The sequence below is a fragment of the Camarhynchus parvulus genome, chromosome 19, assembly GCF_901933205.1.
Source record: "Camarhynchus parvulus chromosome 19, STF_HiC, whole genome shotgun sequence".
NCBI classification, from domain to species: Eukaryota; Metazoa; Chordata; class Aves; order Passeriformes; family Thraupidae; genus Camarhynchus; species Camarhynchus parvulus.
In genome coordinates, this window is record NC_044589.1 from 8,741,925 (window position 1) to 8,767,420 (window position 25,496).

At 43.8% G+C, this 25,496-nt stretch overlaps 1 protein-coding gene across 1 annotated transcript in view; it reads left to right on the forward strand.

The window, feature by feature from the left end:
* The window catches only part of MED13 (mediator complex subunit 13), a 55,213-nt gene that overhangs the window by 25,318 nt on the left and 4,399 nt on the right, over window positions 1-25,496 (forward strand). The window contains exons 4-29 of the mRNA XM_030962397.1: window positions 1,066-1,211; window positions 2,193-2,390; window positions 3,239-3,433; window positions 4,279-4,441; window positions 4,754-4,864; window positions 6,846-7,529; window positions 9,591-9,807; window positions 10,622-10,706; window positions 11,032-11,153; window positions 12,302-12,392; window positions 12,569-12,783; window positions 13,194-13,390; window positions 14,569-15,485; window positions 16,880-17,047; window positions 18,153-18,376; window positions 18,899-19,088; window positions 19,572-20,037; window positions 20,655-20,874; window positions 21,430-21,621; window positions 21,750-21,973; window positions 22,405-22,547; window positions 22,670-22,828; window positions 22,917-23,102; window positions 23,291-23,439; window positions 23,659-23,832; window positions 24,890-24,990. Coding sequence (XP_030818257.1) covers window positions 1,066-1,211; window positions 2,193-2,390; window positions 3,239-3,433; window positions 4,279-4,441; window positions 4,754-4,864; window positions 6,846-7,529; window positions 9,591-9,807; window positions 10,622-10,706; window positions 11,032-11,153; window positions 12,302-12,392; window positions 12,569-12,783; window positions 13,194-13,390; window positions 14,569-15,485; window positions 16,880-17,047; window positions 18,153-18,376; window positions 18,899-19,088; window positions 19,572-20,037; window positions 20,655-20,874; window positions 21,430-21,621; window positions 21,750-21,973; window positions 22,405-22,547; window positions 22,670-22,828; window positions 22,917-23,102; window positions 23,291-23,439; window positions 23,659-23,832; window positions 24,890-24,990 — 5,937 coding nt within the window. The remainder of the gene's footprint in view (window positions 1-1,065; window positions 1,212-2,192; window positions 2,391-3,238; window positions 3,434-4,278; window positions 4,442-4,753; window positions 4,865-6,845; window positions 7,530-9,590; window positions 9,808-10,621; window positions 10,707-11,031; window positions 11,154-12,301; window positions 12,393-12,568; window positions 12,784-13,193; window positions 13,391-14,568; window positions 15,486-16,879; window positions 17,048-18,152; window positions 18,377-18,898; window positions 19,089-19,571; window positions 20,038-20,654; window positions 20,875-21,429; window positions 21,622-21,749; window positions 21,974-22,404; window positions 22,548-22,669; window positions 22,829-22,916; window positions 23,103-23,290; window positions 23,440-23,658; window positions 23,833-24,889; window positions 24,991-25,496) is intronic.

The following is a 25,496-nucleotide window of genomic DNA, read 5'->3' on the forward strand; positions in this document are numbered from 1 at the left end:
AAAGGGGGAAAAAAAAAGAGTTTTCCAGGTGGCCATGAGGATGTGCCACTTGTGGCAGAGATCTGCTTGGTTTTGCCTTCCTTTCTTGCTGCCCTTTAATTAAAATTGGTGAAATATATTTCATATAAACCATGGAGCTGATGTGGATGCAAGATGAAATGTTTTCCTGGTTGTCCTTGCAGGGGTCAGCTGTAGTTTTGTGACAACAACACAGAGCAGGGTCCCAAAAATGAGAAATTCTCTGCAGAGTGATCTTGTGCAGTTGCTCACTAATAACTGTGCACAGCACTGGGAAACAGCATTTAAATCAGAGGTGTAGGAAGAGAAATGTTCATTGTTGGAGTTTTGTGCTCTTCAAACCTGTTGGGTTTTTTTCCCCCTAAAACTCAGGACTATGAGAGAAGCTGTCAGTGAAGCATCTGCTATTAAACATTGACACTTGCCTTAATGACTTTAATTAAGAATGTCTTGAGCCTCAGTTTTTTTAATTGATTGTATCTTCCCTTTTGTGTGTAGGTATGGGATTTCATTTTTAGTTACTTGATTGGCTTCAAGAACACGAAGATAAGATTAAATTTAAATAACAAAACAAAGCCACTTCTCAAAGCTGTTGCCATTCTTCTTGCTCTTAAATAAGTGACTTGTTGGCTGATATTAAATTCTGCTAAGTGAAGCTGTGACAGGACAACCTAGATATGACCTCATTAAAAATGAAATATGTTCAGAAATATTTCTAGAGATTTTAAATAAATGCATAAGGTATAAAAATATTAAATTACAGGTTTTTGTCTTGTAAAAAATTATGGTTTAAATTTCCTCAAGACAGCAAAATATAAAGTGTCAGACTGAAGAAATTGAAAACTTAGTGCCTTTTGTTTTCTGATTTTTCTTTGGGTTTCTAAAGGGAACATATATTCAGCATTTTCTTGCTATTTACATAGAAGGGTGTTTTGGTTACTTCCATTAATGAATATATTGTGAGGAAATGCCTGAAAACTACTGAAACAGAGACCAACTTAGAGAAATTCTGTACTTCACACTTCTTTTCTGCTGTTGCCTTTGCAGTGAGCACTTGTCCTGCTCGTTCACCTTCTTCCTGCACGGGGACAGCAACGTGTGCACCAGCGTGGAGATCAGCCAGCACCAGCCCGTGTACCTGCTCAGTGAGGAGCACCTCACCCTGGCCCAGCAGTCCAACAGCCCCTTCCAAGGTGGGATTGCTGCCTGTGCCACCTGCATTCCTCCTCTGGGCCCTCCCTGAGGGCTTGGCCAGGCTGGCAGTGGGGGCAGAGCTGCCCAGCTGTGCCCAGCTGTGCCCAGCTGTGCCCTGCGCTCACTGCCAGGTGCTGTGTCCTGGCCCTGCTGCATTTGCAGGTGCAGCATTTGCATATTCATCTCTGGGCATGTAATTGAGTCATTTGTCCTCACGACACCCTTTCCAAGTACTGTCATTCTGGTGGCTTAAATATTTTGTTGTTTCAACCTTGTAACCCCCACATACCTTCACCAACCCTCTGTGAGAAATCCATTTCTGGATTTAACCTATTCCTCAGTGTATTTAACCTGTTCCCACCCTTTTCCCTTGGCTCTTCCTTGCCTGTAAATGCCTGTGGTTCCCCCAGCAGATGCAGGTTGTGCTCTGGAAGACAGAGGAGTGCTGGGGCCTGAGTCTGGTCAGTGGGGCTGTGTGATCCCTGTCCTGCATGGCCTCACTGTTTGCTCAGTGTCCAAACTTGCTTTTTCTCCTGAATGCAACTTAACAGCAGCTGTGCTTCCCTACTATGGACAAGACTAAACATGAACCAGATGATTCCCTATGTATTCCCTGTTGTTGTAAGCAGCTGAATGGAGGGATGAGGAAACACCTGAGCTCTGCCAGGATCTGGAAGTGTTTCTTTATCCCACCTGTATCTGAGACTCCTTGCAAGCCCAGATGAAAACTTGCCTGTTGCTTGCTTGAATGGATTAATTTGTAGTTGTTATTGTGGTTCCTCAATTCTTACAATACCTATGAATTTAACAATGGGAACCTATTGCCAAAAGCTTGGGTAGTGTAAATCATGATTAGGCTGCATTTTGACTTACCAGTAGTAAATTGTTTATTTGGTGTGGCTGAAATAAGAGTGCTGCTATTGCAGAGAGGAAGAGGGAATTTGGGGTGAATACCATCTCCATTTTTATTTCTGTTTTAGTTATCCTGAGCCCCTTTGGGTTGAATGGCACACTCACAGGGCAGTCCTTCAAGCTTTCTGATTCATCCACAAAGAAGCTGATTGGGGAGTGGAAGCAATTCTACCCCGTCACATCCAACTTGAAGGAGGGATCTGAGGAGAAACAAGAAGAAATGGACTGGGAGGATGATTCTTTAGCTGCTGTTGAAGTCCTTGTTGGTGAGCCTGCTTACCTTTAATTACTGAAATAAACTGGCTGCATAAACCTGCCAAATTCTGAATGCAGGAGTGACCCCATTTGATTCCTTTGCAGCAATGGTTGTTGGGTTTGGTTTTCCTGTTTGATGCTCAGGACCATCTATGATGGGCTGCTGCTCAAAGTGGATTTTGCAGACCCATTAGTGGGAGGTCTTGTTCTTATGTGCCCTGAGAGGGAAGATTTAAAAAAAAAATAAATAAGAGAGTAAAAAAAGCCCTGGATGATCACTGTTGACATCTGAGCTGAATCAAAAGCAGGTTGTGCTGTTTCAGAGTCCCTGCAAATTCAAACAGAGCAGATTTGCCTTTCAGGGATGTCTTCAAAACCACAGTCCTGGAGAACCTGATGTACTCAGGCACTGCCTTTATCTGCTGTTTTTCCCAAAATCCCAGCCCCTTGGTGCAGTGGATTGTTCTGCTGTGGGCTGGTGACCTTTGATTTCCCAGCAAATGCAATCCCTCCTCTGTGAGGAGCTCGTAGTGCAGTGATGGCTGGAGACCCTCGTGCTGCTGGGGATCTTGGCAGTGCTACATGATCCTAAAAAGGATTTTCCCAGCCTTTTATAAAACAAAATGACACACGCAGGTAGCAGCACGTGGATGTCTCTGCCTGTACAAAACCCTTTTTATTCATACAGAAGATTTGGGTGAATGAAGCAAATCAAGTAACGATGGAGGTGCCACAAAGTTGTTTTTGTCCAAGGAGATGCTTCAGTGGGTAGGAAAGATCTGTCAGCTCAGGGGCTCCTGCTGAAACGATGATTTGGTGCCTGTGAGTGTAACCAAGTGGGCCCTGCCCTGTCTTGCAGCTGGAGTGAGGATGGTGTACCCGGCGTGCTTCGTGCTGGTCCCTCAGACAGACATCCCTGCTCCCAGCTCCGTGGGGGCTCCCCACTGCTCCACTGCCTGCCTGGGGGTCCACCAAGTGCCTGCTTCCACCAGAGACCCTGCCATGTCCTCCGTCACCCTGACGCCACCCACGTCCCCAGAGGAGGTTCAGACAGGTGGGAAGGAATTGGTTTCTGCATCAGGGAATTGTTCCCATGGCTTCTGCTAACACAGCAGAGTTTGAGGGGGTTCAGGGGCTCCGTGTGCAGCTGGCTTGGGAGGGAAAACCACATTTCTGTAGTCCTACGTTTGTTATAGTAAAACTGATGGCACCAGCTGTGGGCAAAATGAACTCAAACTCTGCTGTAAGCTGCTGAAATGAGAGCTGCTGTTGTATTTGGGGTTGTTACCAGTACTTTGGGTTGCTCTGGGGAGGTTTTTGGGGTTTTTTCCCCTCTGTGAGCATGCCTGTGTTCTGACACAGCTCCATAACCCCACTGTGCCCTCAGCCGTCAGTGAAAGGTGATGTTTTCTCCCAGTCCAGGAAGATTGGCTGTAGTTTGGTTTCCAGTCAGGCTGTGTGCCCTCTGCCCTGGGTGTGAGCAGGGCTTATGGGGAGCTCATTTAGGTCACAGCAGCTGAGACTCATTGATAGTTTCAGGTGACATTTACATAAGTTTTATTGTGCAGAAGAGGTGTTGTTTCTTTTTTCCTTCCATGATCTTCTGTTACCCAAGCTTGACCCTTTTTTAAAATCATAATCTTGACTTTGCTCAAGTTGTTTTTTATTTCAGGTCACTTTCATCAAAGATAAAGCATATCCAGCCTACTTACAACATAAACATATATGGTGCTTTTTAAAATCTATAATAATCTGCTAATATTCCTAAACTTTTTGTGTGTTTTTATTTCCTAACACTGAGTCAAGAAGTCATTTTTCTTCCTCTGGTGATTGGACTGGAGTGATAGACACTGCATTGTCTCTCTGCCTGATTCTGTTTCCTCTGGTGCTGCTTTTCAGTTGATGCTCAGTCTGCCCAGAAATGGGTGAAGTTTTCCTCAGTTTCAGATGGATTTATCTCGGACAGTACCAGCCATCACGGTGGCAAAATCCCCAGAAAACTGGCCAACCAAGTGGTGGACAGAGTCTGGCAAGAGTGCAACATGAACAGAGCACAGAACAAGTATGTACTTATGCTCTGAAGCCAAAAATACCAATATTTTGTGCGTTCCTTGTAGCAATTAGTTCTGTTAAGGGTGCTGTGACTGCTGGTGGAATGTACTTTACTCTTCTAATAAACCATTTCTAAAGAAGTTCATTTTTTCCCTAACTATTTAAGAATGATTTACTTAGTTCTCAGTTTAATATGTCAGGAAAAGGCTATTTATCCTTTCTTTGCCGAATCCCTTGTCACCAAACTGCTCTTGAGCTTTGCCAGAAGATAAGAGAAGAACATATGTTGCTCCCAAATAACTCTCCTGGTATTGAATCCTAGGAGGAAGTATTCTGCTACATCAAATGGCCTGTGTGAGGAGGAGACAGCTGACAAGGTGGCATCCTGGGATTTTGTTGAAGCCACGCAGAGGACAAATTGCAATTGTTCAAGGTACAGCACTTGGCAGAGGCACAGCCCAGAGATGTTCACCGGGCTCGAGTGCTCAGGAGAGGCTCCTGATCTCTCCTGCAGGAGTAATTAAGCAGGAGCTGCTTGGAGGAAAGCTGGAACAAAATTTGTATCTCCTCTCCTAAATGTCATTGGAGGTCTTGAAATTCTGCCCAAGGAGTTACTGCAGAGGTGGGAGTGGAGTGAATTGGCTGGGGGGAGCTGCTGCCAGTGCAGGGACAATTCCTGAGCCCTGGAATTCCATGTGGATGTGGGCAGTCACCATCTCATGGGCAGCTTTCTCAGGAATGGGAAAGAAATGCTGTTTATTTAGGATTTAAGCACCTCTTCTAGAGGGCTGTGGCATTAGCCTTGAAGGAGAAATCTGTTATAGCAATAAACCCCCCAGACCTGCTCTTTGGGAAGGGTGGCATTCCATGGGTGGCTGTTTGGAAAACTGCTCCTCTGGGAGTGGATGCCAGTGTGTGTTTTTTATATTAGCTGGGAAAAAAGGGATCAAAACAAAGGGCAAAATGTCTAAGATTAAAAAAAAAAAAACCAACATAATACAGCCTTTTTTGAGGCTGCAATGCCACAGACTGTTAATACAGGTATTTAAAATAAATGGAAACATTAATTTCATTGAATTCTCAATTTCTGTACTTATGGCAGAATATCAATCTTTAGGTGACTGAAGTGTTGCAATAGGTTTAAACACTTTCTCTGATTTAAATGTTACACTGATTACCTTGCAGGGAATATTGGTATCTTAGGAAAAAATTACTGTCTGGAGGATGTAGCATTTTGAGAGAAATGCATTTTTTAAACTCCCTTATTGAAATGGTTGGTTAAAGTTCTGTGGAAATACTTGTGTCCTGAGAAGAGCTGGGGTGTGGAGGAGGATTAAATGTTCTTTTCAAGGAGAATTTAGCTATGATAGCACTAGTTAAGAGCAAACCAGTCAATTAACTATGTGAGGTGTGTATTAGAAATATGCAATTGCCTAAAGAGAAATTGCAAAGACCTAAACCCCCTTATTATTCCACGTGTTTTGAATTCTAAGTGGAGAAAAACATGTGGATGTGTGTAAGAGTTTAAAGTAAAAATAGATTTTGATACCTCTTACCTTTTATCCCTGCCTAATCCTGTTTTTTCAATACAAGTGCTTCTTAACTTTGCTAATGGAAGAGTGGCAAAGAACTCCCAGGCACTGAGCATGTACCTGCAGTTCAATGGCTTAATCATAAACATTTCATTCTACACTTCAGCATTTCATGTGCCTCATTCTGTCAGATGATCCTGAAAGCTGGCATCTTGAACTTGCAGATGAAATGTTTAAGCTCAAGTGCATTTACACTGAGCAGACCCAGCTGTATTAATGCAGTTGAGACACTGTGTTTTTCCTTTTCCCACACTTGCTAAATTTGTAAGTAAGCAGCTACAAAAGCCTTGTAATCGCTTGGAAATAGCTTTAGTAGGAGTGAGCTTGGCTTCTTGGTTCTTGGTGTTAATTTTGCAGTCCTTAACCCAGTGAGGCTTGGGCAGCTCTCTTGGCTGGTATCAGTGTTTGAATTCCAGAAGCCATTCACTAATTCTTACGTTGTTCTACTGATTCATCAGTGCTGGCACAAGTTACAAAGGATGAGGTATTCATGTGACAATCTATTTCTGCTAAAGCAGTTATAAAATACTGTCTTAATTCTGAGGATTATTTGTGTGTTTGGCTTGTAGGACAGATGTAACAATTTTAAAAATGGTATTCTAAAATCATACAGTGCTGCACAAAAGTCATACAGTGCTGCTCAAGTCACTCAGATTGTGGTCAGAAAGAAGGGGCAGCTTCACTTTGCAACAGTTTTGGTTTCAGCTGTCTCTCACAGGCTGTTTAATGGCCTAGAAGCAGGTTCTTATCTAGTGAAAAAGAACACCACAGACATATTTGAAAGATTAATGTGGAGTCTTTCCCCCTGTATTAATTCTGCAGGCACAAAAATCTCAAACCAAGAAATTCAGGTCAACAGGGGCAGGCCCCACCTGTGGGCCCCCAGCAGCCGGCGGCTCCGAAGCACAAGACAAATGAGAAGCAAGACAAAGGGGATAAGCCACAGAAACGCCCTTTGACTCCTTTTCATCATCGTGTATCTATCAGTGATGATGTTGCCATGGAGGCAGAGTCAGCGAGTCAGAGGCTGGTGATGGCTGCCCCAGACAGCCAAGTGAGGTTTGCCACCATCCGAAGTGCCGAGGGCGCGAAGGCGCCGCCGCTGCACGGGGCCGAGCTGGGGAACTCCCCGCAGCCGCCGCCGCTCAGCCCCCACCCCTGCGACGGCCCCGACGAGGGGGTGCCCAAAGCCCCCTCCACGCCCCAGAGTCAACATTTCTACCAGATGCCAACTCCAGAGCCCTTGGTGCCCACGAAAGCAATGGAGGACAGGCTGGATGGGCTGTCCCAGCCCTTCCCGGCCGCCTTCCCCGAGGTCATCGAGCCCACCGTGTACGTGGGCACTGCCGTCAACCTGGAGGAGGATGAAGCTGACACGACTTGGAAGTATTATAAAGTTCCAAAGAAAAAGGATGTGGAGTTCTTACCGCCCCAGCTTCCAAATGATAAGTTGAGAGATGATCCAGTAATACCTGCTGGACAGGAAAATGTAACATCAGTTACAGAGTAAGTGGTGCTTGATCCTGGGGTAACAGCACGAGCAGTGAGGGAACAGGAAGGCCAGAGGCAGGAGGTTCTCAGTGGAAGGAGCAGAAATGCTGAGGGTGTGAGCACAACTCTGGGTACAAGAAGTTAATCCTTGTGAAATGGGAGGATAAAGCCCAGTCAGATCTGTAGCAAGACTTTCCAGCTTTTTCTCATTTTAGTTCTGATTTAGGTGACGGCAATGATATTTATTTTTATAGTATAAAATTAATCTGCAGCCAAATGATGCCTGTTAGGGACTTAAGTTCCTTCTTTCCCCCCTCCTGTCCCCTCTCCCAAAAAAATGAAACAACTTTTTCACTTCAGTATTTGATTTCTTCATTATTTGAAGAAAAATATGGATGGTCCCTGGGGGCAGCAGGTGCTCACAGGGCTTTTCAGAGCAGGCACAGCTCAGCAGGGCTGGGGGTGCAGGAGAGGTGACAAACCTGGGCTCAGGGCTGGCATCGAGGAATTGAGGGCTGCACCCAGAGCTGCCTCTATCCAGGCACTTCTGTCCATTCTTTTTGATCTAAATTTTCTTATTCAGGTGAAAGCAGACTTACTGTGATCAATATCAAATAATTGAGAGCTTTGGGTTTAATTTTAGGAGCTGAGGTGCTGAATTTGGGGTGGAAGAGCAGCTGCTCACAGGACAGAAGGCTGGAGTTGGTTTTTGTCCCGTTGCTGGCAGTGGGAAGCCACTGGTGGCAGCACTGGAATGGCTGTGTAGGAAAGCTGGAGAAGGAGTAAATGTGGTGTAGCTGCTGCTCTGTGCTCACACACAGCTCTGGACATTCTTTGTGGACACTGTTTAAGAGATTCTTTCAAGATGTACATTTATAGTATTTTTAAGTCCTTTTTTTCCTTTGCCTTGAATTCACTTCAGCCCAGTAGATAAGGAAAGATGTTTCCTTTTGTCTCTTCAAGACATGGTCTTTCCTAGTTTGATTTGACAACTTACCAAAAACAGTCTTTTCCCCCTGGGATATCTGGCTGTTAACTTCTCTTCCTCTCTGCTGGTCAAAAATACAGCAGAGGTGTTTAATTCCCCACTCCTAGAAAATAATCTCCATCTCTTCTTCTGCCTTTTTATTTTTCCTTTCCTGATGGCAATTTTTGCAGGATTTAGAAACTGATTTATTGAGCATGGAAGAGCAGCATGGATGGATTGGCCATTGTTTTTGGCTGTGAGATGTTTTTGGGACAGTTTGTTTCTAGGAAGTGTCTTTGACAAAGTCAAACTTTCTGTAGTTGAGAGGAAAGTGCAGGAACTTCTCATTTGGTTTGAGGGAGCACCTTCCTCACCTGGTGCCTTCTGTATGTTGGGGTACAGAAAATAAAGCTGGTTCAGGGCACATCTACAGCTCATGATCAGAACAGTTTTTTCCTTGCCAGTGTCTTTTTTTTCCTGGTGCAATGCCACATTTGTGAAACCAACACTTCAGAGAGAAAACCTGAATTTCTGTGTACTTACCAGCTCCAGTTTTGGCTCAGAATGTTAACAAAAGAAAAATGCTGATAAAGGCAAATGTGGTTAGAATTTTCTCATTAGTAAATTAGTTACTGGTGTGCTGCAAGCTTCATTTGTATTGATCTGAGTGATATAAATGGCTCCTGAGCACAGTGGCATTTGTGTGATTTACTTGTGATTATTGCTTGGGCTTTTTTGGGGAATGCAGTGAGTAATTCTTTAGCCTGGTGAGTTTCTTTTAGTGGATGTGGAGAGTTGAATCCATTTGTGCCTTATAACAAATGACAGCCATGACCTGGGATAAATTACTAATCTTTATGTGAATTGACAGTGCTTGAGGAGAGAGTAGGGAGGATGAATCACACAGCTGGATCTGATGTGTGGAAGGAGGTGATATTAAATGAGTAATGATTTAATCTTCATCCCCAAAAGTTTTCTGAAGCTGGGCTGTGAAGGAAGGAAGTGGAAAGATGAGGTTGTTCTTGTTAAGGCTGTGTGATAGCAGAAATAATTCCGTGTAATAAATGCTAAATAAATGATTTTGTGATTTTTATTTTTCTTCTGTTCAGATTAATGGTGCAATGTAGGAAACCTTTGAAGGTTTCAGATGAACTGGTGCAACAGTATCAGAGTAAAAACCAATATTTAACAGCTGTAGCAACGGAAGCTGACCAGGAACCTGAAATTGATCCTTATGCCTTTGTGGATGGAGATGTGGAATTCCTATTTCCTGACAGTAAAAAGGACAGGCAGAACATGGAGAGGGAAGTGGGGAAGAAACACAAGGTGAGTAAAGGAGTGAGGCTTCAAATCAGTGATGAGGTTAAAACAAATTGCCTTAGGCATGGGATAGAATTTAAACCCTTTTTCGTGTATTTAGAAGCAAATTAAAAAACAAATTATATTCCAGCAGAAATGATCAATGAAATTAAGCAGCATGTCTCTAATGACACCTAAATTTTTTTTGGCACGTTGGTGGTGCCATTGCATCAGGGCTCATGAGGAAAAAGCTGCTGGATCAGTCTGGCTCAGTGGCCTCCCTGTGGAAACAGGTGCTGGCAGGTGCCTGGGGAGAGAGGAGGGACAAGGCCAGTGCTTTGTTCATGAGTGGAAAGGTCTGGGGGTAGGTGAGGTGAGCCCTGACTCGTTCCCTGGCCAGTGAATTGCAATTTTTTGTGCATTAGTGCAGCTACCTGAGACTTGTACTTAAAGCAGAAGGGCACCTACAGAAAAGGACAAACTATAACTGCACTGGGGGCTTGTCTATGAAACAAATCTGCTTATTAGAATTAGTTGTGTGTGAATGCATTCCATTCAAGAACTGGTACAGTTAATGTGTAGCATCTGATAGCAAGGGTTTTCCTTAAGGTGTTGTAGCAAGAATCCACAGCTTGCTTTGTAAATTTATCCCCAGACAAGCCCAGTGTTGGCAGCCCAGGCTCTGCTCCCCTGAGCCAGCAGCAGCCCCCAGCCTGCCCTGCTGAGCTCACAGGGTAATGAGAACCTGATCCTTCTCCAGGCACAGAATCCTCACAGGGACATCAAATACCTCCCACCCCACTCATTAATTTAAGCAAACTTTTCTCTCCTGTTTTAATAGGCTGAGGATGGGACATCCAGTGTTACAGTTCTATCCCATGAAGGAGAGGATGCAATGTCTCTGTTTAGTCCTTCTGTCAAGCAAGGTAAAGAGGCTTTTTTTCCTCCCTGTCTTGTGTTATATTAATGATGTCTTGAATAGTCAATAGATTCTAATAGGCTGCTCAGTTTTGTGGTTTATGGTTTGTATTTCCCTTCAGTCTGCTGGGAACATTTCATTGTTGCACCTTGCAAACAAACACTGGCTATAAAATCTAAACTGGAAGGGCCCTCCCCTCTGTGTAAGATGGATGAGATGAACCAAGTCCCTCTCACCCCCTTGGTTTCCTTTCCCCAGCTGTGGGCAGAGCTCTCTAGTGATGTTTCTCATGCAGAGGCAGTGGCAGAGTTGTGCTGTTGCTCTCCCCACAGATGCCCAGCGCTTGGCTGCCCACGCCCGCACGGCCTCCACCAGCCTGTTCCACGAGACAGACCTGGTGGTGTCCTACACTGACCTGGACAATCTCTTCAATTCTGATGAAGATGAACTCACAGTAAGTGATGTGCAAAAAGTCCTGGCAGGTGCCAGCTAAAAAAACCGGCAAGGAACAACTCTTGTCCTTCTGTGGTTTGGGGTTTGATTTTTTTGGTGGTGTTTGTAGGAGAGGTTGCAAAACATTCACACAAACAAGAGCTGTGGCCCCTCGGTGGCAAACGGACTGCTCTGCTTGACTCATGCAGGCAGATTTTTGATGCGAACAACCTTTTGATCTCACTTCCTTACAATCCCCACAGTGTGTGCTGCCTGAACATACCTTTAGTTTGAGTTGTACAGATTCAGCAGGTCCTACTGTGTTCTTTCCCTGTGGTCTGGGCTCTGGTTAACTGCTTCATCAAGGTAATATTGAAACAAAACAGCAACTTCTGAAAGAGAAAAGGCATTTAAACACTGGACATTCTGCCAAATAAGCTGCTTGTCTGCAGCAGCTATTATCTTGGAACAGTTTCTCTTGCAGTCTGATGGCTCTGAGTCCATTATCTTTCTAGTTTCTATTTCAATACTATTTGTAATCAGTTGTCTTTTCTGAACTGTGCATTGCTCCACATTTAATCCTAAATCCCCTTACCCAGACAAAATGCCCATCAACTTTAATGGGAGCTGGAGCTGAGTAAGGGCTGAAGGATCTTAACAGCCATCAAAGGTCATCAGTATGTCAAGGAATTGTGTTTGCTCTTAAACACGAACACTTACATTCTGTAGACATCTGAACTGTTTAAAGGTGGTAAAAGATCTCTTATTCTTTTACTTTTGACAGTTTTTTTCCCCTGTATTTCTTGTTGCAGGATTTGTGTTTGTCTTTTCTGTTCCTGTGGTAATACCAGTGATGTTAATATGGCTCTGGGAGCGTTGTGGTTTGTTCTGGTAGACTGTGGGCAGCCCTAATTTAGCTTCTTTTACTGTCTGCTAACAGGATGAGGGTTATTTTGTAACTGGTTTTTCCCTTCAATAACATTGTGACCTGTTGGGAGAGCTTCTCTGGATTCCAAGAATTAAGAACAAGTGTAAGCCCAACCTTAGGCTTCTGAGCTATTTTAATTTTTCTAAACATTATACAATGTTTCAGCTTTGTATGTGCAGGTGAGATTTCCTGTTAGCAGGAAACATGAACATGTGTTTATGTCTGAAATGCTTCTTTCTTAGCCTGGATCTAAACGAACAGTGAACGGCACTGATGACAAATCCAACTGCAAAGAGGCAAAAACAGGAAATCTAGACCCACTCTCATGCATAAGTAAGATTTATTTGTGTTTTCTTTTTGCCTAAAGAGAATGTAGCTGTAAACATTTGACTCTAATATGTTGTGGCAATTTGGAAATGTACCCTTCATTTGGTTTGCAAAATCTTGAGACTTGGGAAACACTTCAGAAAGTTTTCATGCTCTAAAGTCTGCTTCTGATCTGAAATTAGGCACTGCAGATCTCCATAAAATGTATCCAACTCCCCCTTCACTGGAACAACACATTATGGGGTTTTCTCCAATGAACATGAACAATAAGGAGTATGGCAGCATGGACACTACACTTGGAGGAACAGTGCTGGAAGGGAATAGCTCTACTGTGGGAGCTCAGTTCAGAATTGAAGTGGATGAAGGTTTCTGCAGCCCCAAACCTGCTGAAATCAAGGTAGGTGGTGCTGACAGCCCTGATCAATGCTTGTGCTGATTACTGACCAGTTCATTACTTAAATCTGAATAGGAATGGGGGGAGGTGAAGTACAATTTGTAACTTGTCCTGCATTGTTTTGGGGGAGGTAATATTCTTTGTAGTATGTAGTGTTTTACCACTTAGAGAGAGTAATACCTGAGTAGGCATTAGTGAGCTGCAGAAATGCCTTTCAGTCACTGCAGTTCACTGAGGTTTGTTTTGGTGTATTGTGAATATTGTGTGTACACATTTTAGCTTTCCCTTGCAGCTGTGTCAGGATTTTGGGTTCAGGAACTGCTGCTTGAACTCAGTCCTGTTTTCTGGAGAATCATTTCATTGCTGCAGTGATCTAATTTACACACTAATGCTTTCCCATGTGTGACTTCCAGGATTATTCTTATGTTTATAAACCTGAGAACTGTCAAGCTTTAGTGGGATGTTCCATGTTTGCACCACTGAAGACTCTTCCCAGCCAGTGTCTTCCTCCCATCAAGCTGCCTGAGGAATGCATTTACCGCCAGAGCTGGACTGTGGGAAAGCTGGATCTGCTTCCTCCAGGCCCTGCCATGCCTTTCATCAAAGATGGGTATGACCCTGGGGGCTTCAGCTTTGTGATGTGCTCACTTTGCCACCCCTAAATATTTATTTTGTCAATCAGTAATGGGAATATTTGTATATACTCTGTGTTTATACAACCGACAAGAGCCTTTAAGAACGTCCTTCTGGCTAAACCTACTGCAGGAGACTCTTCTCAGAGAGCTCCTTAACTGTACATACATTTTATTTGTTGTCTCCTTTAAAGGTTTCTTGGGGAAGCTTAATGGTGCAAGTCCAGGTTTAATAAGTAATGAAGATGGTAACAATCAAGATAAATGTAAACTTGGGACTTTGTTTTTGCGGTGGTGTAGTCAGTGCTGGAAGGCCTTAGTAGGTGGTGCTGCTGTTTCTTAAATTATTTTCTTAAGTAGCAGTAAACTCAGCGGTGCTGGGAGTAGGAAAACATTTCCTGTGCTGTGTGACTGGGCCTGGTCACAGCAGAACTGCAGGGGACGTTTCTGTACCGTGCTTATTGTAGGGATGGTCTTGCTGCCAGCTCTTCTTGAGGAAAAGATTTCTTTCTTTTTCTCTTCTGCATTAGTAGCTGGTAAAAATGGATTAGGCAGCAAGGAAGTGTTATGTATTTCTCGATAAGATTTTATGAATACTAAATCTTGGATCAAATACTGATGTTGCTTCTGTTACTCATTAGCAATATCTTTCCAGGTCTCATTAGCCCTACAAGTTTTTGGAGATACTCAGGTGCTTAGGAAAGAAAATGTTAAACCTTTCTAGGTGGTACTTTCCTCGTGGATTCAGCTGAATCTGCTGTCAACAGACCTGGTCTGTTTTCTTAGTGTGTGTCAACACAACATGTAAATAAAACATGAATGAAAAGGTGTCCTTTAGACTCCATACAACCACAGAATTTCTAATTTATTCTGACCACACTTGTTTCCTGGGAGCTTTGTGCAGAGGAAAAGACAAAAGGAGGCAGGGAGAGATTCTTTAATGGTGCTGTCAGTGGGAGTCCTGCAAAGTCATTTAGAACAAACGCTCTTGAAGTTCCTTAGGGAATGAAAATCTTACTGTGGATTATGAAAGACTAGCTTAAAAAAAGCAAATATTAATTAGGAAGGTCCTTCTTTAGAAATCTGAGTCTTAAACTTCAAACCCAGCATGATGTTGTGTACTTAAAGCCTTTCCTTCTCTTGCGGCTGCCGTCAGTGATGGGAGCACCATGGACCAGGAGTACGGCCCTGCCTACACGCCCCAGACCCACACTCCGTTTGGGATGCCCCCGAGCAGTGCCCCTCCCAGCAATGGTGGGGCTGGAATCCTCCCCTCTCCCTCCACCCCTCGCTTCCCAACTCCCAGGACACCAAGGACTCCCCGCACGCCCCGCGGAGCCGGCGGGCCCGCGAGCGCCCAGGGCTCGGTGAAATACGAGAACTCGGATTTGTACTCGCCAGCCTCCACCCCCTCCACGTGCCGGCCCCTGAACTCGGTGGAGCCCGCGACGGTGCCTTCCATCCCCGAGGCACACAGCCTGTACGTGAACCTCATCCTCTCCGAGTCCGTCATGAACCTCTTCAAGGACTGCAACTTCGACAGCTGCTGCATTTGTGTTTGCAATATGAACATCAAAGGTGCTGACGTTGGAGTTTACATTCCTGATCCAACACAAGAGGCCCAGTATAGGTGTACCTGTGGTTTCAGTGCTGTTATGAATAGAAAATTTGGCAACAGTTCCGGGCTGTTTCTTGAAGATGAGTTGGATATTCTGGGGCGAAACACGGAGTGCGGCAAAGAAGCAGAAAAACGCTTTGAGGCTCTCAGAGCTACTTCCATTGAACACGGCAGTGGAGGGCTGAAAGAGCCCGAGAAACTGCCCGATGACTTGATACTGTTGCTGCAGGATCAATGCACCAACCTGTTCTCACCCTTTGGAGCAGCAGACCAAGACTCCGTGGCCAAAGTTGGTGCTGTCAGCAACCTGGTACGTGTAGAAGAAAGGGATTGTTGCAATGACTGCTACTTAGCCTTGGAACATGGACGGCAGTTCATGGACAATATGTCAGGAGGGAAAGTTGATGAAGCACTTGTGAAAACTACTTGCTTGCACCACTGGTCAAAAAGAAATGGTAAATATTGAAAACATTTTATTTTCTACTTGTCCACCTATTTGGGGTTTTGTTTTTGAAGGGTCTTTTTTTGTGGTTTTCCTTTGTGGATTTTGTATGCTGTTTTTGCCACCTGTGTGCTCGTACAGACTTCTGGTTGATGGTGTTCAGAATACCCAGCCCTTCCATGTCCTCCGCTGATCACCAAGCAGAGGAAGGCCTTGGCTGCTCTCAGTTGTAAATTCCCAATATATATCTGAAGTGTAGCATGAGACCACTGTCAGTGTCCACAACACTTCACCAGGTTTATCCTTTAAAGAGCTTTTGGTGAGTGGCTCTCCAGAGGCTCTGGAATGATTGATGCCTGTAGGAAGGGTTTTAGTGGTGACCCTATTGTCAATGCCACTGTGGCAGAATTAAACAACAGCTCTGATTCAGTTGCCTTCCCCCCTTCTTTAAGGAAGAGAGGGGGGCAGTAGGTTAATGGCACATGTGGCAAAAAAAAAGCATTATTGTAGCCTTCACTGTGTGTTGAGTCTGCCAGAAATCCTTGGATTTTTCCTTCGAGGGCCTGACTAATGATGCAGTGTCTCCTGGAACACCTTCATTGTGTGTATTTGCTTACTGTTCTCTAATAGAATTTCAAGTGGCAACTCTTAACAGGGTTAGGATGAAAGATAAAGTTATGAATTACAGGTAGCTGCAGTTCATAGTTGTAAGTGAAGATGAGGAGGAATCCTGGGAGAACACAGCCAGGTTCCTGTGCCTTGCTGGGGGATTAACTTGCAAAACCCAGACTGTAAATAAATTGATGTTTTCAGGCACACAGGAGAAGACTCTGTGTTACTGTGACTGATGTTTGGGATAAAAAGATGTAGAGATACTTTAAAAGAGAGGACTTGGAAATAGTAGCCATGCCAAATTTTGTGTCAGCTTTTCATTCTAAATCCTTGTACCTGAAATGGCCCAGTGGTGGCTCTGGATGAAATGGGCTGAGTCTGCTCGAGGCTTCCCTTGACTTCTCTGAAATGAGCACTGGGTGGCAGCCTGCAAATCCGCCTTTTTTGGGAGGGGCAATCCAGGAGTTTCAGGCTTCTACAACTTGTTTGGGGGGTTTTGGGTTGTTTTTGTTTGTTTTGGTTTTATTTTAGGGTGTTTTCCCTTAGCTTAACTCATAAGATGGGAGCCTTTCAATGGGAAAAACTCTAGAGGAAAAAACAAAATTGAGAAAAAAATCCATCTGTGTATTTTGTCAGGGGAAGAGGGGGAACTGTAAATCCGCTTGCGCTCGCCTTTCTATATCCCAGCCTCTGGGTGCCTGCAGGTGTTTTTAGAAGAGATGTTGGCAATGGAGGTGGTTTGTGCTGCTGGCTGTTGTTTGTGCAGCTGCCCTGACCCCGTTTGTGTCCCTGCAGTGGTGGATGTGAGCATGCAGTGCTCCCAGGACATCCTGCGCATGCTGCTCTCGCTGCAGCCCGTGCTGCAGGACGCCATCCAGAAGAAGCGGACGGTGCGGTCCTGGGGCGTGCAGGGACCCCTCACCTGGCAGCAGTTCCACAAAATGGCTGGGAGAGGCTCCTACGGTAAGGGCTCCGTGGAATCCTGCTCCCTGCAACCTCCTTCCTTCCCAACCTCCTTCCCCTGCTCCATCCACACAAACCGGTGCTGCTCAGCCTGTTGGAATTCTGAACAGCACTTGACCTTTCTTTAAACTAGCGAGAGCTTATTAGACAGAGGAGAATTCTTTTCTTCAGAAAAGAGAAAATATTTATATTCCTTAAAACAGGCAATGAATTAAAGATGTGCATTTAAAATTTACAGCTTCAGTTGCACTGTTTGTATACACCTGACACTTCACGCAGTGAGGGACTGAAATTGCAAAGATGAGTTTGGTGTTAAAAACAGAGTAACTGCTCAGATTTTATACTCAAAATTTTTCCATTCACCCCATTTTAATTACTCTAAACATAGGGAGTTAAAAATACTGATTTTGAAATGCTTGAGACAGTGTGCTTTATTGCTCAGTACTGTCAGAACTGTGCTCAAGATCTAGGGTTACTCAGCGTCTTGTCTCTGATAAATGTTTGGAATGGCCAACATGTGATGCATTTACAGATAGAAGGTGAATTTTGTGCACTCACGATTTAATGACTTAATTAGCATATGAGATTGATTTACCACTGTGTTACGAGAGTGACCTTTCACCAGCAGATCTTTTGTAGCTATATTTAGAACACGGCAATTATACATTTACATGTTCTTAAGTTTGTTTCCTTCTCTGGCCCTTTACCCATTGGCTTAGAATATTTACATTGTTTTCCTTGTCTTTGGTCCCTGATTGCCTTGGTTCTGTGGGAAAAGGCTTCCTGGACAGTGCAGAACTGTTCCTGATTGCCCGTGTACTGATGGAAATATAAAACATAGATAGATAATTGGCACCATCTTAGAGTTCTATTTTCTGTGGAACTTTTTCCTGAGGCCCTGAGATATTTCAAATAAAAACAATCAGCTGATGGGTTTTTTGCAGAGGGTTGGATCCTGTACTTTGGATCTGTAAAATGAGAACTATTCCATTGATAGCCAGTGCTCCTTCCTGTGAGATGCTGGGAACACCAGAGGCCGTTCTATTCATGTTTCCTTGAAGTTAATTTTAAGCTTTCTGCTTAAAAACATGCCTTGCTTTTCCAGGAACTGATGAGTCCCCAGAACCACTGCCAATCCCAACATTTTTGCTGGGATACGATTACGATTTCCTGGTGCTGTCTCCGTTTGCGTTGCCCTACTGGGAGAGGCTGATGCTGGAGCCGTACGGATCCCAGCGAGACGTCGCTTACGTCGTGGTGTGCCCGGAGAACGAGGCTCTGCTCAACGGAGCCAAAAGCTTCTTTAGGGATCTGACTGCAATATACGAGGTACAGGATTTGTGGCAGTTTGCAGTGAAATGGATTTGGGAAAGGCTCTTTCTAATACGTGCTCATAAGGACTTATCAGGCTTGTCGGAGCTGATAGCGACGCCTGCTCAGAATGGTATCTGGGAAAGCTGCTCCGAGGGATTTTAGGAATGGGCACTTGGAAGATAAGGGCTCTTCGTGCTGCTCCCCTTCCTTTCCGTACTCGCCGTTCCCATCCGATAAACGCCACCCGGTGGCAAAAGCTCTGCATTGCCATAGTGTTACCTCCATTTAATTAATTAATTACATGCTTGGATTGAATGAAGATTATAGAGTCGATTATTATCAACCTGGTTTTCTTGCATTTAGGAAAACGCTGACAGTAACCCATAAAATCACCATTCAGCATTTCCTACTGGGGGGACTCTAGAGTTAAAATGTTACTTTGGAATATTGTAAATAAAATTAGAGTTCTCTGCCTTTCTATGATATATAATTTGTGTGATATTTAGCAGCTTTTAAGGTCTTTTTTTACCTTTTCAGTCCTGCAGGCTTGGTCAGCACAGACCTATCTGTAAGTTACTGCCTGATGGGATCATGAGGGTTGGCCCTACAGCCTCCAAGAAGCTGTCAGAGAAGTTGGTCACAGAGTGGTTCTCCCAGACAGCCAATGCCAACAACGACGCGTTCTCCAAACTCAAACTCTATGCTCAAGTTTGCAGATATGAACTGGGTATGACCTTTTTAATGTTCCTTATTTCATACAATTACCACTTAGTCCTTTGCAATAGAGAAGAAGAAATCATGGCTTATTGTCTTATTGGTAAGGGCAGTTTTCTGGTTTTAAACTGAATTTGAGTAAGTGCTAAAATGGCCTCTTACCATCCAGCAATGCCTTTAGGGAATGACAGTGGCTGCCTGACAGGGACTTTGGTTGTCTTCTTGTAGTGGTGACTTGGATTCTGTAGCAGTGATTTCCATCAATTCAAGACATCTGGAAAAAAGTTATATTAAAAACAGATTTCTTGGTATTTCTGAAAGGCTCTTATAAAAATATTAGAATTTGAAAATTTAATACAGGTATGTTAAATTTGAGAGGTAAAATGTATGCTTGAGGTTTGCTCTGTTTTGTTACTACTGTAGACTTACATAGGTGACATGAGCATCAAAACAGCTACATTATAAAATTTATACTTTTTTTTCCCCCTGGTTTTAGGTCCTTATCTTGCTTCTCAGCCTTTGGACAATTCTCTACTTTCCCAAACCAACCTGGTCCCTCCCTCCAGCCAGGCAGGCTCTGCTCTGCCCCCAGTGACAGCCCCTGCTGCCAATCCCAACACTCCATCGTCAGCTCCCGCAGCTCCCACCAGCAGCACCGTCCCAGTGACCTCCAGCAGTGCCATGTCCTCTGCAGCCACCACAGCCAACTCCACCCTGACCACCACTGCCCCATCCTCCTCCTCTGCCAGCCTGGGCAGTGGCATTCCAACGAGCAAGCCTTCCTCATTCCCACCCTTCAGCAATATGAACAACACCACTCCTGCCTCCCTGCCCGCCCAGGCTGCGCCAGTCCCAAATGGGCAAACTGGGGGGCAGCAGCAACAGCCAACACTGCAAACAGCAGGGATGTCTGGAGACACAGCTGCAGCACCTGCACAGCCCCATCCAGAGGTTTCTGAAAGGTGGGGAACTGCAATCACACCTTCAGCTGAAAAATTTGCTCAACTAACGTAAACTTCTACCCCTTCAGTAAAAACCCTGTATTTATTTTCACCAAGCTGCTTTTAAGGGAGATTGAGAGTTCAGTTGTGGTGGAGCTGAACCTTTTGGTTCCAGTTGTAGCTGCAGTTCTAATTACATCTCAGTGTCTGCTCTGGTACAGAAATAAACTTCCTTTTTTTCTTCTCTCTCTAAAGACAGGAAATTCACCAAACTACTCACTTCAATATTTTAAAGGGCTGGGGAAGGAGGGGGAGATAGATAATTGGCACCATCTTAGAGTTCTATTTTCTGTAATCAAAGTTAGAGTGGTGAAGACAGCTCTTACTGTAGATATTCTTGTTCCCCAGTTAAGCAATAGTTGAGCTGTTGAGCTGCTGTAATAAAGAAGGCTAAAGGAAAGAAAAGGGATTCAGAGTTACTGATAAGCTCCTATACAAAAATGACATAAAAAGACTGTTTCTTACACCACAGTTGATTCTTTCAGATTAATAATTGACAATTTGATCTAGTTTGGAAGTAAAACCTAATCTTTACAAAACTCAGCTGTTTGTAACTGGTTTCAAAATTTTATTCCCAGCACTATGGATCGTGATAAAGTCGGAGTCCCCACAGATGGAGATTCACATGCTATCACCTATCCACCTGCAATTGTAGTTTACATAATTGATCCTTTCACATATGAAAAAAAGGATGAGAACAGCAGCTCATCCAGTTTGTGGACACTTGGACTTCTGCGCTGCTTTCTGGAGATGGTTCAGGTTCTTCCTGCCCACATCAAGAACATCATTTCTGTGCAGGTGAGCCAACAGAAACAAACAGAGCATCCTTGGCTTTGGCTGGGTTTGGGGGCAGTAACACCCTCCAGGTGAAAGTTTCATTTCCTTCACAATCATTACTTACAGTTCTCCAGCTGTTAAACCATCAGGTTATAGCTTTTAGAGCAGTTTGGGTGCTATTAACCAAAGCTGAATCCTGTTGTACATTCCAAACTCATCAGTTTTATCTCAGAGGAAATGTGATGCCCACTCCAGTGATGAGTGAAGTGCTGGTCCTATACTGGAATCTGCAGCCTGACCCTGCTGGGCCACAGGCAGAGCTCCTCCAGCTGCAGGACCAGTTAACAGAGGGCAGCTTTTTGGAGGAATCATTAAGATTCTCTTGTAAATAAATTATTTTTTCCTCTGAAGAAAATTTCAATGAATAATTTCTTGAAGTCCCACAGGGCTTTGGAAGAATTGGAAGGAATTTGACTGCAAAGTAAAATTCAAAAAGCAATGTACCAAATACTGTGTCAGAAGCCATTTAATCGATTGATAAGTGGTTTTCTTTTTCTCTCCTCTCCTCTGTTCCAGATTGTCCCATGTCAGTACCTGCTGCAGCCTGTGAAACACGAGGACCGGCAGATTTACACTCAGCATTTAAAATCTTTGGCATTTTCAGCTTTCACTCAGTGTCGAAGACCTCTCCCAACTTCCACCAATGTGAAAACCTTAACTGGCTTTGGGCCAGGGTTAGCCATGGAAACTGCTCTAAGGAGCCCTGATGTGAGTATTGTTCATGAGATTGTAGAATTATCCAGATCAGAGGAAGGTCCTGCTTATCAACCAACCATCTTTTATGCTGGGAATAATTTCTTCCCCAAACTTCATTGTCTGCTCTGTCATCTTTCTAGAGACCTGAGTGTATTCGACTCTACACCCCTCCTTTTATACTGGCTCCAGTGAAGGACAAGCAAACAGAGCTGGGAGAAACCTTTGGAGAAGCTGGCCAGAAGTATAATGTGCTTTTTGTGGGCTACTGTTTGTCTCATGATCAGAGGTGGCTGCTTGCATCCTGTACAGACCTCTATGGAGAGCAGTTAGAAACGTGCATAATTAATATTGATGTACCAAACAGGTAAGAACCAAATTTTAATTCATTTTTAGCAAGTGTATTTTCTTTCATTCCCCTGAAGAATTACATTGGGTTTGGTGCTGTAAGAATAACTGGCTTTTGTAGACTTGCTGTGTTGCAAAAGTGGCTAAAGCAGATGAATATTTTCCCTATTATGTGCATATCATTTTGAGTTAAATTTCTAGAAGAGCATGGTTTAGTTTAATGTGATTCTTGAGTGTTACTATGTGACTTCTCCATCTCACTTACTGGCTGTTAATGTCAGTTTTAGAATGTGATTAATTTAAAAATCCCAACCCCCCCTGAAGCTGCAGCTGATGGACTACAATACCAACACTCTGGTGAATGTTCAGGTTAATACAAAAATGCTCTAAACATGGCATTAAAAACTTGTTGCAGTTTTAATTTTGTTTTCCCTTCTTTCTTTCTTCTAGAGCTCGCAGGAAAAAGGGTTCTGCCCGCAGACTTGGTCTCCAGAAACTCTGGGAATGGTGCCTGGGACTGGTGCAGATGAGCTCTTTGCCATGGAGAGTTGTCATAGGCCGCTTGGGAAGAATAGGACATGGGGAATTAAAAGGTAACAGCAGCATTTTTTTTAGAGTCTGAAGCTTGATTTAAAGCTTTAATATTTCAGTAGTATCAAATGTGTCCATCCCTGTTTCTGGAAGAGAACCTCACTAGTGAGATTTCCTCCCTCAGACTGGAGCTGTTTGCTGAGCCGCCGGAACCTGCAGTCCCTGAGCAAGCGGCTGAAGGACATGTGCAGGATGTGTGGGATCTCTGCTGCAGACTCCCCCAGCATTCTCAGTGCTTGCTTGGTGGCCATGGAACCCCAGGGATCCTTCATTATTATGCCAGGTATTTGGGAAACTCTCTCTTTTTTGGCACGAGAACTAACAGTTCAGGCTTCGTTAAACTGAGGAAATGTTTGGTTTCTCCCCCAAAGATTCCGTGTCCACGGGCTCGGTGTTCGGGCGCAGCACCACTCTGAACATGCAAACGTCTCAGCTGAACACGCCCCAGGACACATCCTGCACCCACATCCTGGTGTTCCCCACCTCTGCCTCTGTGCAGGTGGCATCATCCACTTACACCACTGAGAACCTGGATCTGGCCTTTAACACAAACAATGGTTTGTATTTGCATTTGTTCTCACCTTCTAAAAACCCCTCGTCACTCTGTGCCCTATCATAAGAATAAACTGTTCATTCTGAGGAACCATTTCCTTTTCTATGGAAAAGCCCTTTATTTCTGAATGTATTGCCATATTCTGCACATTGTGAAATTGTAGGAATTCACTGGTTTTGGTTTTTTTTCAAGATGGAGCAGATGGAATGGGAATCTTTGACTTGTTAGACACTGGAGATGATCTTGATCCTGATATTATAAATATTCTTCCTGCATCTCCTGGTGGATCCCCTGTGCATTCTCCAGGGTCCCACTACCCCCACGGAGGTGATATGGGCAAGGTAACTATTGGAGTAAATACAGTTTTGTGTGTGTTTTTTGTCTGTTTTTTCTCCATCTGGTAATTTCCTTTTGTGGAATGAAAGGTTTTAGATCACCTGGATATTGGATTGTCTTGTCATGCTTGGATATTTCCAAATGCTTTGTGTTTCAGAAGCTACAGATAATTTCTATTAAATTTCTACTCTCCTAATCTGAACCCATTGCCTGTTGTGTTCCAGGGTCAAGGCACAGATCGATTGCTTTCCACAGAATCTCACGATGAAGTAACAAATATACTGCAGCAGCCACTGGCCCTCGGTTATTTTGTGTCAACTGCCAAAGCAGGTCCATTGCCTGACTGGTTTTGGTCAGCGTGTCCTCAAGCACAAAATCAGTGTCCCTTGTTTCTTAAGGTACCGTTCTGGCAGAGACTTGTGCAGCCTGAGGGGTGTGGGGGTGAAAACTGTTCTGGTTAAACCAAAGTCAGTGCATGTCTCCGGGGACAGCTCTGCTCTTGCTTCAGGAGAGGCCAGGTGCATTCAGTTTTTGAGATTTGGCTGTTGGGAAGGTTCTGCCTTGCTCCTGGTTTCTTCCTGGTAGTCTGGACTCTCTTTTTTTCCCTGGCTTTATGCTCCAGGGTTTTGTAAGAACAGGTTGAGTTCCTGGACAGAGCTCTGGCTGAGGCTGGGCTCCTGTGGGGACTGGTGGTAGAGAGGCAGGTACATAAGTGCAGTATAATAACTCGGTTGCCCTGGGTAAAATAAGGAATAAATGAATCTTTCTGGATTGCACAAAGCATAAAAGCTGTTTTCTCCATGTTGGCTTTGCATTGTATCATCTGTCTGGGTGTTGTCTGAGCCCTTATCTCCTTATGGCACAATCAAGACACACTTGGCACATTTAAGGCCGTACATTGGTATAGAGAGAAACGTTCCATATTACAAATCAGCATCTCTAATACTGTGCTTTGTTTTCTAATGATCCTGATAGATCTTCTGCAGCCTTGTTTGTGTCTGGATTAGCAGCTCCTCTTGGCCTAAACTCAGCTGTGGCTTTGGTATAGGATATTATTTTGAAGAGAGGATTTATTATTTACACTAAGCAGCTCTAGATATGAAATATAAATAGACCAGGCCTATAGAAAGTAGCTGAAATTCCAAGTCTGTGTGTTATTAGACATCTTGGGCCACTTGAGTTGAGTTTTTAATAATCACTTAATGTAGAAAAGGGATTAAAAAAAACCCATACATATATATATTTCACTACTAGCACTGTGCTTTTAGCAGAGATCTGTGTAAGAGAATAGAAATATTCTGAGAATTCCTGAACTTGTGGATGGCCTGAGGATAAGATTTGTTTTGGCTTGTGTATCAGACAGAGAAGGTGCCTGCAAGCTACAACAATATGGGGGAAGGAAATGTGGTGTAGTTGATCAGGCAGTAACTTCTGGCTTCCTTCTTCCTTCCTCAGGCCTCTTTGCACCTCCACGTGCCTTCAGTGCAATCAGACGAGCTACTCCACAGTAAACACTCCCATCCACTTGATTCTAATCAAACTTCTGATGTGCTCAGGTATTTATCATTGATCAACTGCAAAAATATTGTGCATTTCATTTTTAATGCTGCTGCGGTGAAGCTGCATGTTTGTTTTTCCTGCTGTTTTGTTTTTTCTTTGTGCAGCTGATATCCTTAGTGCACATAAATTGCTGTGCTTTAAGTGATTGTCACAGAACAGTGGAATAAAAACCAAACATCTCTAAGCCCTTCTTTAACTAACCAGTCTCTGAAAATGTTTGAAAACGATGAATTCCTCAAACTAGAAGGAGTTTGAGTCTAGCAGGAAAGACAGAAATAGTTAAACCAGAATATTGCACAGCAATCTTGTGGAAAATCTGAAGTGCTGAAGGACAGGAGCACAGACCCATGTAAACATGGGATGCTAACTGAAAAAACCAGCAGATTATTTTTCCTTTTCTGTTTTTTTTTATGTGAACCTCTTGGTATGAATTAAGAATAGACAATTACAGTGACAGTTTTCTACCAAAAGCAAGTTTAGCTCTGAACTGCTGTAATAATTT